Genomic DNA, 16,565 nt, shown 5'->3' with positions numbered 1-16,565 from the left:
TATATATATTTCTCTCAGCACAATTGCTGCCTTTCTTTCTCTGTTGTTACTTAGACTTTCTGTGCTGTCTTTCTTTCTCTTTCTTTGTTTGTTTGCAATGAAGGACCTGATATTGAGGATGGTGTCACTTTTAATACTTTCTTAGGTCTGAAGAGTAGGTGAGGTGGCCCTCAGACAGAGATGCTCATACGGGACAAAACCCAAATTAAATCCAATGTAAATACCATTTATGGGGGCAGTGACTTTGGTAGAATTCAGAACTCACTTCTGAAAATTAAAATAAAATTAACTTCCCTAATTTTTGCATCTTGGAGGCATATACTTACAAAACCTCAGATCCCATATAGTCTACAGATGTGGCCAGTTAATGTTGAAAGGATGCTCTAATTTGGAGCAAGGAAAATATATTTTCATCATCAGTGGACAAGTGTTGTAAATAGGTATGAATTTTTAATTAATCCTTTTGGCAAAGACTCAAGAGTTTTAATTTCTGTCTTTTTAAGAGTGCTCATACCTATCACATTAATTTAAATATGAATTAGTCTAATATTACGTAATCTCAAAATAACTTACCATTTCATCATAAAAAATAAAATGAAAATTTAATCCATGGCCATCCATTATTGCACACTTTTATCTGCGGAGAAGTCAGAGAATAAACTACTAATGTTGCTATAAAACTGTGTGAACATAAGAAGTTGACTGCTCTTTAGTGCTGAGAATTACTCTGGTGAAAGTGAGTACTGGCCAAATTGATCTTTTCATCTTACCCCTTTTCTCTCCAGTTCCTTAGCAATCGCAAAGAGCTTGCAATTATTCCACTTCAAGATTTTGTTCCTGAGTGTGTTTTCTAATAAAGTGAGAGCATTTTCCCACCTTTAAAAAAAATAATAAAAATCCAGATACAATGTCAAATGGCTTTTAACCAAATAAATATTTTTCTTTATTAAAGAAAAAGAGCTGTTAATTTATGTTCCATTTCCTATGCCTCCCTGTGACCATCACTCCAATTCCCTTGTCCATCATTTTTAGTCTATGTTTTCGCCCTTTGCACACCCTCCTAAGCACTGTGCTTTTCAGTCCTTCTCAATTAACTTGGCTGTCTGCTCATTGTTTATGATTATCAACTACATATCTCACAAAAGCATAATTTTCTTTTCAAAATTCTCTCTTTTTTTCCCCTGTGAGATTCAAACAGATGGTGTCAAATCATCTGGAAGAACTAAGCAATTATAATTCGACTCAGTCTGTTTGAGAATGTTGTTTAGTCTGAACAGTAAGCTCCTCTCAGTTGCTTTCTTGTCCTGCTGTTGCCTTGCCCCTTTACATGTGCTTAAGTGTCTCAGCTGTGCTGTTTTGCAGATACACCCCATCATCTCGGCAGGCCAACCAAGAGGAGGGCAAAGAGTGGCTGCGATCCCATTCAACCGGAGGGCTGCAGGACACCGGCAGCCAGTCACCTCTGGTCTCCCCTTCTGCCATGTCGTCTTCTGCAGCAGGAAAATACCACTTCTCTAACTTGGGTAAAAGAGTCTAAAACATCAATTACATCTCACTCCTTTCACCACCCAGCCTCACAGGAGCCCTGGTATCTCTCTACAAAAACTGTTCATTTACAGAAGAGATAAAGGCATCCTAATAGTCCCTTTTATTTGTGTGATTGCTCACTGTGCTTGAAATAATTTCCAAATATTATACAGTTTGTTGCTCACGACAACAACTTCACATAGGTTGTTATTTTGCAGTCTAGGATCTGACCTGAAAAGAAATTCTACCCCTGGTAAGAAGCAGGGGCAACAGGTGATTCCAGAACACCGACTTCAAGCCTAGGGGTTTTCAAAGAGTCCTCTTAAAAATGAGTAAACCATCTTGTATTTTCTTTAAAATGTTTTTTAAAATCCTTATGACAAAATTAATCAACTTGTTTGTAGAAAAATAGAAAGTATAAATAATTATTAAGAAGAAAGACTGTGATTTTATGACTCCAAGATCATGTCTTTCACTATTTTAAAGCTAAAACTCTCCTTAAAAATGCATATGAGCCCTCGCCCATTTGGCTCAGTGGCTAGAGAGTCGGCTCGCAGACTGAAGGGTCCCGGGTTTGATTCCGGCCAAGGATACACAAGGATACATACCTCGGTTGCAGGCTCGATCCCTGGCCCCGGTCGGGATGCGTGCGAGAGGCAACCAATAGACTCCCATATCGATGTCTCTCTCTCCCTTCCACTCTCTAAAAACAATGGAAAAAAATATCCTCGGATAAGGATTTAAAAAATGCATATGAGAATTTCTATTAAGATAATACCCTGTGAACATTTTTGGATAAATACAATGAAAAATAACTAGCTTAATCTTTGGGTTACTTTGTGCTTAGTATCATTTGTATAAAATATAAAATCATTGATATAAACATCATAGAAAACATAGGGAAGAATGACAAGAATCTAAGAAGTTTAAATATGCTAGTTATCTTTTAATAGATCCATTTTTTTCCATCCCAAATAAATTTTTGGATGAAACTTTATTTACTATTGATAACAATCGTGGTGAGGCATCTCAAACCTGGTAAGAGTCATTGTCATTTCCCCAGAGAGAGAACAATTGCCCAGGTTGCTTTTTCACCTTGCGTTATGGGTTACCATGCAGAAGATTTACTATCAACCTGTGACTTCCAGGTTCTGTATATTTGACAGACCCCTATGCACACAGAGTGATGTTTAAACACCCTTTTATGGAAGTTTCTCTGTTTGTGCTTCCAAGGATCCCTCCACCTTGAATGACCTTCTACCCCATTCTCTCTGTTCACCCTTCAAACTATTCAGAATTAATCCCTTTCTTCTACACTCATGGAAACATAGAATCTGAGCTGGAAGAGACCTACATTGAAACTCAAAATGACTGAGAGTCTTTGCCTGGAATCTTTGAAAGGCTCTTCTTGGGAAATTTAGATTTTTTGTATTTTCATTTTGATTTTCCCATTAAAGTGATACAGTCTTCTCAAAAAAGAAAGCTGCAGACTCTAGATTGACAGTCTTTTCTTCATAGACTAGCAGAAAATACCATGTTATATTTCTAGCATGAACAGTAGAGGTAACTTGCTGGTTTTATTTAATATTATTTTAGAAACTGACATACTGCTTTCACAGAAGTGCTAGAAGAAAAGAGGTCCTTCACTGTAGCTGTCATTGAACATTTCAGAGGCAGACTCTTGGATTACCTTAGATAGGGACACCCTATAGCTTCATGTTTCCATAAGAACTGGAATAACATTTTCACTTTCAACCTGCTATTTTCATCACCCAAGCCACAGAATAATAGGCTGTGGGGGCTTTGTTTTTCAGTGAGCCCAACCAACCTGTCTCAGTTCAACCTTCCCGGGCCCAGCATGATGCGCTCAAATAGCATCCCAGCCCAAGACTCTTCCTTTGACCTCTACGATGACTCCCAGCTCTGCGGGAGTGCCACGTCTCTGGAGGAAAGGCCACGTGCCATCAGTCATTCAGGCTCCTTTCGAGACAGCATGGAAGAAGGTAGGTGTGGAGGGAAATAAAGATGAGGTTACTTTATTTAACTGAGACGAAAACTATCACATCACTCATATCACAACAATTCCTGAAGAGTAAATAAATAAGTGCAACTCTTATTTGAAGAGCCCTGAGCTAGAAGAAGTTTTAGTTTGCACTACTTTTTTTTCTTCATGCATTTGGAAATATGCCAGAAATCATTTAGATTAATAATGGGCTATAAAATAGTTCAGAATAAATTCTCATACAAAAATTTACATAGTTTTAGAGACTACTTAACTTAATGTATCAAATGTCAGAGTAATCATTTTGTTTGACATCTCAGTTAAAGGGCCATAAAGAAATATGAATCAGAAAAATTATCTTATGAAACTATCATGTGCTGCCAGCTTGCTTTCTCAGAAACTCCCTCTTGTGTTAGTTTTCATTATATCATTTTTAATTCATATTTTGCTTTAAAAGTTACATTTCCTTATTTAATGTAATAAAATTCTCACCTCTCCTAGTAAATATCTTTTTAATTGTAAAGTTCTGTATGAACACTTTATAATAAATCTTATTTGAAACACTTAGGAGGCCTAATTGATTTTTAAATGTATATAAATTTTTTAAACTCTATAACCTAAAATATCAAAGTTGATAATAATATTGGGAAATTTTCCTCTTTGATTTAACGATTGATTTTTAAATACATATAAAGGAAAAATGTGGCATTCAGATTATAAAACAAATCAGTTAAAGATAAAAGTAAATGTAGAAGTTCAAATTGATTAGAATAAACTAAAACATTAAATCAGCCATAGTCTCCTACTCCTTAATAATTATGTATAAAAGAAAGGACCCCAGATCTTGAAATATACTAAGGCTTAAGCCTCTGGCTACCCATTTATTTGTGGTATGAACATTGAGCAAATTTCCTAAGTTTATTACCTCTAATTTCCACATCAATAATCTTGCAGGTTTGTCATGAGAATGAAATTAAAGTAAAGAATAGTTTTGTTCCTTTCTCCGTTACCTCCCTACCTTCTTATTTAAAGTGTCTCTGACTGAAAGCTTAGGCAGCTCTGAAAATTGGCTCATGGTGTTCAGGTCACCTCTGTGTATTTAACATGCTGGCACTAAAAAAAATTCACCACAGTTGCCACAGCTTTTTGGGATAGTAACCAAACCACTGAGTTCACCATGACAAAGGGTGAATTTTTCCTTGAGAGTCTGCTGATTACTGCAGTGAAGATAGGAAAAAATATAACTAATCTGCAATGTTGTCATTGCTTTCCTGAAATGGCTCTATCACTCTCTTCATAGGCCTCCTAACTTGATAAGCATACTGATGGATTTCTAGACTGCCTCCTTTACAAAGAGAATACTGTTCACCTGCTGGGAATTTCTGGCCTTCCATTTATGAGGATTGAATAATCTGAATTTCTGAATGCCAGCCTGAGTGGGCAAGATGCCTTTTTGATGGCCATGTACTGAATACTGAACTATTATAATTCTTGAATTATGGTCTAGAGTTGAGAAATTACTGGACTAGAGAGATAGAAGGAAGTTTAATGAAGTACTTCTCAGTGCTCACAGGAAAGATGAGGTAACTAAGCCACAAACTATAAGGTCATAGACCTATAAATATGAAGTGATCCTAAGTAATCACATGGCAGAAATACTGTACAAGTAGCAGAAAAAAGGCTGAAAATGGGATGTCCTGATTCATTGTCCACCTTCCTTCTGGTATACCACACTAGTTCATACCAGGTTGAAAGAATGTGCTTTTAAAAACCAACCAACCAAACAAACAAACAAACAAAAAAACTAACATTTTGCATATCTCACAGAAAGGTAGTATTTGCATTTTTCCCTCTGATCTCTCCACACAGGTTGTAAGCACCTCCCATGTGCTCTCACACTACCCAATACATAGTCTTGATAGTATTTATATTCCTCTGTTGTGATTATGTTTTTAGTTGTGTATCTTTCTACTTCCTTTTCAGCTCCTAGGATAGTGTCATTCATTTTTATAGTCCCAGGATCTAGTAAGGGCCTGTCACATTGTATACACTCAATTAATGTTTATTTAATAGATGAATAAGCAGAGATAACTTAATATTATACCACAATGAGAAAAGAAAAGACTTTTCTACAAATATAATTAAGCACAACTTTATCTTCATTTTGGGCTTAATACATTGGACGTGCAGAAATATAAAGCATTCTGTTAATTGTTTGAGATGGTATTTTGATATACCTAGATAAAAGACAGTATGCAATTTCCATTCTTTTTTTTTAAATTTATCTTTATTGTTGAAAGTATTACAGATGTTCCCCTTTACCCTCATTGATCCCCTCCACCCTGCATTCCTCCACCCCCAGGCCTTCTCCACGCTATTGTCTGTGTCCATAGGTTATGCATTTATACATGTAAGTTCTTTGATTAATCTCTCCCCACCCACTCCCCCACCCCTGCCTTCCCTCTGAGATCCCTCAGTCTGTTCCATGCTTCTATATCTCTGGATCTATTTTGTTCATCAGTTTATTTTGTTCGTTAGATTCCACGTACCAGTGAGATCATGTGCTACTTGTCTTTCTCTGACTGGCTTATTTCGCTTAGCATAATACTCTCCAGTTCCATCCATGGAACTGGACAGCAATTTCCATTCTTAATTTCAGTGAGATACCACCTTGAAATAAGAAGTATTTTTCTATCATTAAAATTACAAAAGAAACAATAATTTTCCATTTAAAAAAATTTATCTTTATTGTTGAAAATATTACAGATGTCCCCCTTTTTTCCCCATTGACCCTTCCCCCCTGCACCCACTCCTTTCCCCAGGCCTTCACCACATTATTGTCTGTGTCCATGGGTTATGCATATGTGCATAAAATCTTTGGTTAATCTGTCAGAATGGCTCCATCAACAAATCAACAAATGACATGTGCTTGCTAGGACGCGGAGAAAGGGGAGCCCTAGTACACTGCTGGTGGGAATGCAGACTGGGGCAGCCACTATGAAAAACAGTATGGAGGTTCCTCAAAAAAATTAAAAATGGAACTGCCTTTTGACCCAGTGATCCCACTTCTAGGAATATATCCTAAGAATCCTGAAACACTGATCAGAAAGAACTTATGCACCCTTACCTTCATAGCAGCGCAATTTGCAATAGCTAAGATCTGGAAGCAGCCCAAGTGCCCATCAGTAGATGAGTGGGTAAAAAAGCTGTGGGACATTTACACCAAGGAATATTATGCAGCTATAAAGAATAATTCTCCATTTTAAAAAAAACATAATCAAGTTATCACAGAAAATGTTGATCTAACAAGTTGGATAAAATACTTCCCCAAAAATACATAGTGAAAAATATTGAAAATGCATATTTGTTGCATAAAAATAAAATCAAATAAATAAAGTACATAAGGCTTTTTAAAGTTTATGGCAACTGTAGTTCAAGTTTTCATGATTTTCTGATTATTGATTATGTGAGAGTTTACCATAGCTTTCAGTATGTGCAAAACACCCCCTCTATAACATGATAAATAAGATACTTTAGGGGGTAGGTATGTGTCTTTCCATGTCTCAACATATTTATGTCCAAAAAAAATGATGACAGACTTATTCTCCAGTTCTTTTGTCCAGCAGTTATTATTTTATTTCCCTGTTCTTCATGCTTTAGTCAAGACCTGGTGTTCCAGAGCAAATTCTGCAGTTTACCTTTTGTTCTTTTTGTTTTCTTCAGTTCATGGCTCTTCATTGTCACTGGTCTCCAGCACCTCTTCTCTTTACTCCACAGTAAGTATTGACCGTTAAGAAAAAGCTCCTGCCTTTGCCAAGCACACAAATGATTAAACAGACTGACATTTACACAGAAATTTCACAATGAAATGAGGGCTGTTGGTGAAATACTCTAAGCTCCTGCACACCTGAGAAGCTGGCAAGTACAGTAATAGCGCTTCTGTGGTCCACGTATGTGGGCTTCCGCCTGACTTTTGGGTTCTTGTTATAATCAGTTTATGGAAGGAAAATGGAATTTCACAAGACCTGTTAAGATATAACTTGGAATTCCTGAAATCGTGTGCTGTGCTCTACCATATTTTATAATATTGGATAGTTTTCTTTGTTTGGTTCCCTGAGCCATGATTGTTCTACGGTATTTTTTTTTAGTTTGTTTTTTGAAAAGATTATGCCAAAGTGTAAAGGCCTCAGAGGCTTTGAGATTTATTTTATAATCTTCTGAAATAGAATATGATTTTTAAAACTTCATTTCTTAAGAGAGAAATGCCAGTGTGTCAACTTATTTTCCCAATATGTGAAGTTATATTTTATTTTTGTAAAGGTGAGTTTTCTGTCTGCTTAATATAATTTCATCTTTTTCAAAAAAGATAGACTTTAGGAATTTATTTTTTACAGGAGGGTTTTTTCATGCCTGTGTAAGAGAGAGGTATATTTAGCGTTACTGAATTGCACTGAGACTTGAAGGGTAGGAATAATCCTTAATCCTGCACTGAAAGGTTCATAAAAAGTTCACAGCCTTTGCTGTTCGCTGAGCAATTAAGCATCAAGGGAAAAATTGGGGTTTTTAAACTCATTTTTATTAGGTTCAAATGTTATGCCTCTCTTTTTATAAGTTTATCTTAATATTTATTGCTTTACAAAGTTATTCAAAATTAGGTTATCATTAGCAGAGACAGTATTTTTCTTATCATTTCTCCTTTTAATGATTAAAATTGCTAATAGAGCCTGGCCAGGGTGGCTCAGCATTTGAGCATCAACCTATGAACCAGGAGGTCACAGTTTAAATTCCTGGTCAGGCCACATGCCTGGGTTGCAGGCTTGATCCCCAGAAGGGGGCATGTAGGAGGCAGCTGATCGATGATTCTCTCTCATCGCTGTTTCTATCTCTCCCTCCCCCTTCCTCTCTCTGAAATCAATAAAAACATTTTTTAAAATTTCCAATGAAATATATAACTAAAGAAATCACTATTAGTGTTTAGCTAAATCTACTGTGTTAAGCAAATAGATAAAGAAGTGAGAAATGTGAAAATATATTGGAAACGGAATGTGTAAGAGAAATATGTTAAGAGTTAGTGTTCCTCCTGGGCCAGTGCTGCTGCTTTTCAGGGAGGTGTATTCTGACTGAAACCATTGCAGCTGAAGTCTCTATACGGCATGAAAATGCAACATCATTATAATCATATTTTAAATATATACAAACATATACAAAAGCAACATTTGGATAAAAATACCTTTATGAAGCCCAAGAAAGACTCAAGAATAAAAGAGTATGGATTGAAGAAAAACAGCTAATTAGTATATACTAGAGTCCAACGGACCTTTCTGTGATAATAAAGCTGTTCTATAACTTCACTGTCTAACGCAGTAACCACACGTGGTTATTGGGTATTTCAAGTGTGTCTCGTGTAACAGAGGAACTGAATTTTTAATTGTAATTAATTTAACCTTAAATAAGTATATGTGTCAAGTAGCTGCCATATTGGATATTGCAGGTTTATTGTGAACAAAGGGGGTATATTTAAAAAAGGCTAGATATATGATATAGATACAGATTTATAGATATTGATATAATATGGTATATAAATATGTCGAAATAATAAGGGCAATTAGAAAACATAAATGAGAAGCATTGTATTAATAGTACAGTATGAAATGGGAACAGAGATGAAAATAGGCTATAAACACATATTTATAGGCCAACATCAGAGATGAATTACGTCCTAGTGTTAAGTGTGAAAAGGATGGGTTAGGTGATCAAGCCACATGACAAGGTGATATTATTAGGAAATTAGGAAATTTAAATAGTTGTATTAGAAGTGATGTAAATTATATACTTGAATTAACAAATAACCTATAATAAAACATTCAAAAATGACTATTTGGAGGACTAATAAAGATAAAAATTAAAGACGATAAGGAGTCATTCTGTCTCTAACTCCCCTTTCCATGCACTGAGACTTAATTGGCAATGATAAAATATCTGACAGTGCTTTTCAAATATGAAGTGAAAAGGCAATTTATCATTTTTCATGCCTTTTTAAGGATTCTGGATATAGATTCTATTGATTTGCATTCTTGCCTGACTATATCAGTAATTATTGCTTGACATTAGGCAAGTTGCCAAATTTCTTTGGACTAGACCTGTAAAATAAAACTAGAAAACAACAGACAGATATATTCATAGTTTTTCTGAAATAATTAGAGAAGACCAGGAATGTTGTATACCATAAATGACAAAACATTGTTAATTGCCTGGTTCTAGGGAGCACCATTTGTGTCATAGTCTATGTAACCGCATCTTTTGAAGTATGCAGTGCACACTAACACTGCTGTGCATGGTGTTCCTAAGTAAAATAAATTGGTGTTTAGGGGGAAAATTTCCTTTTTTGTAAGAATGTTAGATACTATCTCTTCTTATCAGGTAAAATACTGCTCTTATTAACATGGGCAAAACCCATGTTTACTCTAACACTCTTATTTATGCAATTTATGGAATTACATATTTTGCTTTAAAATATTAAAGCACACTAACAAAGATGGCTTGTTGGAAAGAACCTTTACCTGTAAAATCACCAGTCTAACAAATCCCATTGGAAGAATTCTTTCTTCACATGTAGTTCTATTAAAATCTCTACCAATTATAATTTGGTATAATTTTTCAAATGTATCTGTTTATAAAGTTGTGTAAATCACCTTCTAGAATTCCTGAACTGAAAGGTTCAGGGAGGTTGCAAACTCGTTACAAATGACAGGCCCAGTCTCATCTGCCAAGTTATTACTTTGGGTAAACAGAGTTTATGTTTGTTTTGTAATCCAAAACAACACTCTGAAATCTGGAGCTTTGACCTAAAAATAAGTTTTTTAATTCTTTTTAAAAATAACCAGAATATCTAAAATCACTAAGATGAAATTCCTCCAGGGTTACAGTCCCCTGGCATCACCCCCTTTAGAGACTGGCATGTTTTTTCAGGCAAGTCCAAGCCTCCACCTCCCCTTTTCTTCCTGAAGTTGAGTTTGGGTTGCTATCATTGTACTGTGGATTTCTCATAGGAAAGGAATAATCCTCATTATCTATGTATTTATGAAAAGTGAGAGAATAAAGATAGCCTAGGAAGCTATTCAATTTTATTTTTAGGACCCAGAGCCCTTTTTATTCTTTGTAAGCCTGAACCTGCTATGCATTTACATTTTTTATTCTTACAGTAGTTTTCTGATTGGCTATATATTAAAAACTTCATTGAACTTGATTTGTACTTGGAATCTAGTTTGTGTTCGTTTAATAAGAGCAAAGGCCATGTTTAGTTCATTGTAGATCTCTTTAGTATTTACTAACACACAGCTAATATTAAAGTAAATATATACTTTTAATTTGTAAGTTTGAATGGATGAATAAATGGCCAATTAATGGCTTATAGAATAAAGAATAATCTCCTATAGTTTTATTTAGGTAAGGTGTTTCATAATGTTTACCATCCTTCAGGACATTGGGCCTGCTTTAAAACCATTGTTTACAATGGCAAGTAATCACATGCTATGCCTAACCCACTGAACAAAATGTAATATTAATATTCTGGCTCATTGCTTCAGCTTTATAGTAACGCCTACCCAGTATTAACAGCCAAGCCTAAGAAAGTAGGCAAATATTAGAGGAAAAGATAATTCTGAGAAGTCTGCAATGAGAGAAATCATTATGTATAGTATATAGAGAATTAATATATAATAATTAGGCTTATAACTAGTATATGTAACTTATCCATGCATTTTTAATGAAAAAAAAGTGACCATTCCTTGACTATTTACATTGCTTGTTTGGAATACACAAATTATTTACTGAGTATCAGTCTTCTATAATCTTAGCAAGCCTAGAGGCAGGATTTGGGCAGAATAAACTGGCAATAAATATGCAAAGTACTAGGGAAATCAAATAGTCATAGTTAATCGTGCCATATGTCTTATGGCAAACAGCCTGCAGCTGTCTATTGATTTTATGAAATTTTATTTAAAATTCCTTTCCTACTTATGATTCAAAAACAAACTTATTATGAAACCTTGAAATTACTAAAATTAAAAAGATTTTCACTTAAAAGAACTAAAGTTGAGATGTAAAATATTCGAGCTTTATGTCAGCATTGATTTTTAAAACAATTTTCTTGTAAAGGCTAATAGGACTCTACTACTTTACCACTCTTTTATTTAACTACTATATTACTAACTATACTGTATTTTTAAGAGTAAAGAAAATATAGGAAAGAAAAAACTCAAGAGATGCTTACACATAAAAATATCTCCATGTTTAAAATACTTTGTTGTATTTTACATTTTCTGGAGGAAAAGAAGATATAAAAAGTGGTTCAGGTATATCTGCATCAATTAATCAGGCAATATACCCAAAAAGAGATAAGAGATTGTTCTGAGCATTGGATCTGCTCAAAGCAATGAGCAGACTTGTGCTGTTCTATATTTTGCATTCTCCAGCTTTTTCCAGAATGAGAGAGCTTCTCGAATGTAATGGTGCACACAATTCACACTCTGGCACTTTGCAGCCCAGCACAAAGAAGAAAACCAGAGCTGGGAGTCTTCTGCATCTGAAGCCAAAACCCTCAGCCAGTTTTCACAGGCACCCTCATTTGCATAATCTGCATAAACTGAAGATGTTCCTCAGCCCCTTTGATCACCACCTTAACCAGGGACATTTTAGTGTTTTTCTGACTTGTAGCCAAATAAACTTAATTAATGATCATCAGGAAAACTAAAAGAAAATAGAAACTAGAAACCTGATTTCTGTGGTTATCAGTAGAGGCCAGTATTTTCCCTTCAGCTTTATTGGACATTCTTTATGATCTGTAAATCACAGAATAAAATTCTGGCTCCTAAAACTTGGCTGCAGATCCCTATAATTTTATGGAGTCCGTTTCCTACAATCTGAGTTTTAAATTCCAATATTTTTTGGTACGCATTTTTTTTAGAGTATAATTTTAAAACTATTTTGTCTTTGGTCTGGATTTTTGACTAATACTATCTCTAGATTTCATCCTTTGCTTTTAAGGGATATTATATATCCATGAGTCAACTAACCTATTTTTTAAAAATACTACATGGCTTATGTATAAATAAATATTCATTTGCAATTCTAAAAGTTCCTGTTCTTACTGTTTTAATTTAATATTATACATTTTACTATATTCTTATGTTAGATCATAATATTTTTAATAATATATTTTATTTAACACCGTATGTCCAAAAATATCATTTAAACATGGAATTAGTATAAAGCAGTTGTAAAGATATTTTACATTATTTTCTGCGTTAAGTCTTCAAACTCCTGTGTATATTTTTCACTTGTACATCCCAGTTTGAATTAGTCACATTTCAAGTGTTTAACAGCCATCTGTGGCTAGTTGCTGCTCTTTTGACAGTACAGTTTTATTTTACTTCTTAAATTTATCTTTATTATTGAAAGTAATACAAATGTTCCCATTTTTTCCCCCCATTGATCCCCTCCTCTCCGCTCCCACCCCCTCTCCCGCCTTCACCACACTATTGCCTGTGTCATGGGTTATGCATATGTGCATATAAATTCTTTGGTTAATCTTTTCCCTCACCCCCCCTATTTTTAAATACACATTTTAATTATTTTATTCATACATGTGAAATTAATTGACATTAATTATTTATAATAACTTTTTTTTTGCATTTTCTCTTTTACAGGCTGAAGAAAAAGCTCATTCAGAGGTAAAAAGCTTGTAGCATTTTTATATTTGACTACTCTAGTATAGGTTTATGATGAAATGAGGTTTTCTCCCACTAGAGGGCTCTGTTACAATAGCATAACCTTCCAGCACTGGATACAAATGACCAAAGTAGTTGATAAAAGGTCAAATATTTCTTCTTAAAATAAAATGAAATGCAGCGTTTACAAGCAAATTCTCCTCTCACATTATAGATTGGAGTCTTAGCTAATAAATTATGTCTAGTAGCAAGCACTCATAAAATCTTTGATGGATGATTGAGTGTACAGTCTTTCTATTTTATTAGCCTCTTCTCCCCACTGCCTATAAAACTAACTGCCTAGGATTAAGGAAACCGTTGACTGGAGCCCCAGACCTCCACAACACAAGCTACCGGCACCCCAGTCCATGTCTTCGGTGCCAGGACTTTGCTGCCTGTAACCACCACTTTATGTCTAGTGCAGTATATTGCTCTAATATACACATTTCAGAAATACACACTTCCTCGCAATCACATACAAATCAGAATTCAGCCTGGAGAGAATATTCCCTTGTATAAGAGTTGTGCTGGCCAGGAAGAGCAGAAGGACTTTAATTAGGCCTTTATTCAAGGTACAGTAATGATTCTTTGATTGGCTTACACTGAGGCAGTCAGAACCCAGAGAAAATAAATGTCTTGGCAACAGTCTCTACAAAGGAATTCTTTCCTTTGAAGTCGTATTTTTATTAGCCTTTAATGTAAAGTTTGTGATGTACTTCAAAATACTGAAAAAGTATTGATTATACCAATTTCATCTTTGTAATTACTAGACCAAAAAAGTGATTATGGTTTTTTTAAAACCTATTTTATTTGCATTGTATGGACATGGCAAGGCGACTAACGTTGATCATAATATAGCTACCGAAGTATAAAAATGCCACATCTATTTGCCTTATTAGTAATTATCCAAATCTCCTTTTATCATTCATGCCCCACCATGGATCATGGTTTAAAAAAAATAATTTACAGTACTTTAAGTTTTCCTGGGTTATATTTTAAAGGAAGTGGGATCCTGCAGTAGAGGCTATTCATTTGATAAAGCCTCTTTGAATTGGGTTTAGGAATAAAATGGATTCTCCGATTTCTGAGACTTATTTGTGGCCATCATCTTAGGAATGTTACTCAAAAGTTAACTGGGGCTAGGATGTATCTCTTTTTAAAAAACAAGAGTGAAAAGGAATCGCCTTTGCCCAAATGATAACAATGCCCTCTGTCTCTGCTTCCGGCTTCCAGCTCACTTCTTTATTAGTCTCTCAATGTTGACCACTGTTTCTTCTCCACAAAAGTCTAATGTGAAGGGAGAAAAGAGAAAAGGAGACGTAGCGAACTGTGTCAAGAATTCTCTTTCAAACTGAGACCATATTGCACAAATCCAAATACAACAAAAGGAGAGTAGTTTTTGAAGAAATGAGAATCATCAGGGTAGAATGTTTGACATCTAAATAACTAAAACCCCTTGAGACCAGAAGTTTCCTTGTCAACGTATAAATGTCTTACCTTTCTAGTTCATGGCAGCATGAGACATGCAGGTTAAACTGCGAAAATGCTTAAATTAAAATTTTAAATATATCATATATTCTTATAGTTTTCTGGTACAGTTTTATTCAAGTGTGAACGTAACTGAAAAGGAAAACATTTCAGCATATTTACTTTGTTGTTTATCTAGTTATTTGCACAATAATACTGATTTTTCCCCTTATTTTTAAACTACGGATAATCTATAAAGCCTTTCTGAGTAACTCATTGAATAAAGGGCATTATAATCAAGATTTGGGAAGGCTTCTCTGAGTGTCAGTCATTAAAACTCCAGCCAATAAAATTATTTTCAAATATGGGGTCATTAAATGTTGACTCAGAGACAGCTTTCAGTGACTGCAGGATTTCTGCAGCTCTAAGAAGTCTCCAAATTACGGAAATTTAAAATAAACATGCAAAAAAACACTTGATAGGTAAATAACATGGAGTATTTTTCACTCAAAAGACCCAGAAAAAATATGTATATATATATTTAATTTTTTAAAAATACAGATTTTTGCTACCTGAGTTTTATTACTGCAGATTTCTCTAAAGAATCAATAAAGAGCAAACTGATTCTTCAGTCAGGCAGGGATGGCAAATGGAACAAGTAAACATGCCTTCACTGGCAGATTTGAGTCCCAGCTTTGAACACAGGCACTTACCCCTCTTCTTATCAGTGGCTTTCATTGTTACTGTGCAGCTAGTATTCACATTTCTTTAATTTTCAGAAATTGGTGCTGATATAGTGGGAGTAGAAGGGGCTAACTATAATGTCTGCTTTGCTTTCTTGGATTGAATTTTAGTTTTAAGTCAAAATCTGCTAGCATATTAAATTGATTTATTTTTAATTACATTCAGCAAATTCATAAACTTCGGAGAGAGCTGGTTGCATCTCAAGAAAAAGTGGCTACCCTCACATCTCAACTTTCAGCAAATGTAAGTCACTTTTGATTTTTTTGATAGATTAAAACAGATTTTTATATAGTAAACAGGATAATTTTAGTAACACTTACACACTTTAAATGTCAAAAATTATACAAACTTAAGTCACTAAACAGTGGGGCTCATATAAAGGTACATTTCCTGTACAGTGAGTAATAAAATGTAAACCCAAATTCATAAGGATTCATACTGTGGTTAAAATGGCTTTTTGTTTATTGTAAGGCTGGGAGTATTAGCAATAGCGACAAAGGTTATTTTCTTATTTTTTATTTTTATCACTCCCCATACATAAGACTTTCTCAAGCCAAGTACTATTAGGGATTGATAGTGATTCACTTTGGAAGATAAAAAATTCATGTGCCCTGACTCTTTCAGTGCAATTTATTAGACAATTAGTTAAGCATCCAATTAATTCTAAAAAAATAACTTAGGTCTAAACTTGTGTATCTTAACTATATTCTATCTGAGATATATTTCTCTCAACAAACTTGGTAACCTTGTCGTAGTTTAAGCAGCTGAGAACAGCAAAAATGATGACAATGAAGACCGTCAATTATATTAGCATTTACTGAAGATTTTCAGTGTGCCAGGGAGTACACAGAAGTAGAATAGTAAAGAGCACGTGGCACTGTGCCTAGCCCTAAGGAACATTAGAGTTAGAAACAGCAGTGAGGGGTAAGCAGACTCCTGCTATTTTGCCATATGTCCTGCCACCTTCACTCAACATTAATCTCCTCAGTTCCACTGTGTAGCTTTGGGCCTGTTGCCTGCCTCACCTTTCTATGCTCTCCACTGAATTTTTCTGTCTC

The 16,565-nt window shown here is 34.8% G+C and overlaps 1 protein-coding gene across 4 annotated transcripts in view; it reads left to right on the top strand.

Annotated features, from left to right (window-relative positions):
- The window catches only part of NAV3 (neuron navigator 3), a 314,982-nt gene that overhangs the window by 239,235 nt on the left and 59,182 nt on the right, over nucleotides 1–16,565 (top strand). For all 4 annotated transcript variants that reach the window (XM_081125420.1, XM_081125419.1, XM_081125418.1 and 1 more), the window contains 5 exons: nucleotides 1,363–1,523; nucleotides 3,342–3,530; nucleotides 7,253–7,305; nucleotides 13,237–13,260; nucleotides 15,673–15,750. In XM_081125420.1, the coding sequence (XP_080981546.1) occupies nucleotides 1,363–1,523; nucleotides 3,342–3,530; nucleotides 7,253–7,305; nucleotides 13,237–13,260; nucleotides 15,673–15,750 (505 nt within the window). The remainder of the gene's footprint in view (nucleotides 1–1,362; nucleotides 1,524–3,341; nucleotides 3,531–7,252; nucleotides 7,306–13,236; nucleotides 13,261–15,672; nucleotides 15,751–16,565) is intronic.

Source organism: Miniopterus schreibersii (assembly GCF_964146895.1).
Source record: "Miniopterus schreibersii genome assembly, chromosome: 2".
NCBI lineage: Eukaryota > Metazoa > Chordata > Mammalia > Chiroptera > Miniopteridae > Miniopterus > Miniopterus schreibersii.
Note: the sequence above shows the minus strand (reverse complement) of the source record. Positions and strands in the feature narration are given on the sequence as shown.